The sequence below is a fragment of the Penaeus monodon genome, chromosome 20 (assembly GCF_015228065.2).
Source record: "Penaeus monodon isolate SGIC_2016 chromosome 20, NSTDA_Pmon_1, whole genome shotgun sequence".
NCBI classification, from domain to species: Eukaryota; Metazoa; Arthropoda; class Malacostraca; order Decapoda; family Penaeidae; genus Penaeus; species Penaeus monodon.
Window position 1 is genome coordinate 20,148,363 of NC_051405.1, and position 1,299 is coordinate 20,149,661.

Consider the following 1,299-nt stretch of genomic DNA (forward strand, 5'->3'; position numbering starts at 1 on the left):
GCAGACCCACACGGAGCACTCCAGACACGGCTGGGTGGAGCTCTACGACGCTCCCGTGTTCTCCGAAGACGGGCAGAGCTTCCTGGTGCGGCTTCCGGTGCGTGACGGGGAGGAGGGAGAGTTCAAGCACGTGTGTCTGTATAATGTGCGCATGCGTCGGGTTAATCCCATGACGCATGGCCCGTTCGAGGTCACGGAGATACTTGGCTGGGACCAGAATTATAATTATATGTAAGTGTTATGTGTATTAGGTTGAAGAGGTTTATGTATGTCCGTTTCTTCTTTGGCTTTCAGATAATTCTTTAGTGTTATCTCTTTAATCCATAGATGTAACTGATAATATAATTTCGACTGGTCTCCATAAACCAAAAATATATGATATATGAACTGGTAAAACACACTGGAAGAAATCATAAAGACAGGAAAAAAAAACAGTAGTCCGAAAAGAAAAATACTACTAAAAGACAACACGAGATCGACCTAACCCGCAGTCTAGCCAACACAACCCTTAACAAGCATCCCTCTCCAGCTACTACATGGCAACGATGGAGGACAAACCGGGCGAGCGTCACCTGTACCGTGTTTCCGACGTCAACTCCCCCCTCCTGCGCATCCCCGAGTGCTTGTCGTGCTTGGAGGGCGACAACACCACCGACACGTGCTTGTACAACAGGGCACACCTCTCCCCGGACTTCGCCTTCTTCGTGTTGGAATGCCTCGGGCCTGACGTTCCCAGGACCTACCTCTTTTCCACCTGGAGCGGGCAGGTGGGTCTTCGGAGCGAGGTACCTAATTGTGATCTTTGTTCTCTCAGAAATTCATTGACTGTTTAGGGTTTTTTTTCATTGGTATTTGGTTATGCTTTGTGTATGATTTGTACTCGTTCATGAGATATTTATATAATTACCGTTATTTATAGGTCATCCATATGTCCTTGTTCATGAATCGTTTATGTACATCTTTGACAGATATCAGGATTTGTTACATCATCTCCCTTTGTTCCTTTGTTGTTCCTTCTACCCCCCCCCTCTCGCATTCTAACACAGACATTACCCAAGAGAAATGACTGGCATCGTGCCTCCCTCCACAGAGGTTGGTTTTAACAGGTTTCACGCGGCAATTGCATCTTCTGTGTGTGATGCAATGTTCTAGATTCCATATTCAACCTTCCCCTTATATTTTAGCTCAACTTCATTCTATCCTCATAAACAAATTTATTAATTCGAATCCAAATGCAGAAGATAGGGGATATAAAGACATGTAAACGTGAGATCCAGAATGTTTGCCTGGGATAGCCAC

The 1,299-nt window shown here is 45.3% G+C and overlaps 1 protein-coding gene across 1 annotated transcript in view; it reads left to right on the forward strand.

Moving 5' to 3' along the window:
* LOC119585942 (dipeptidyl peptidase 4-like) overlaps nt 1-1,299 on the forward strand; it is a 99,547-nt gene that overhangs the window by 90,511 nt on the left and 7,737 nt on the right. Inside the window, exons 11-12 of the mRNA XM_037934657.1 lie at nt 5-231; nt 530-785. Coding sequence (XP_037790585.1) covers nt 5-231; nt 530-785 — 483 coding nt within the window. The remainder of the gene's footprint in view (nt 1-4; nt 232-529; nt 786-1,299) is intronic.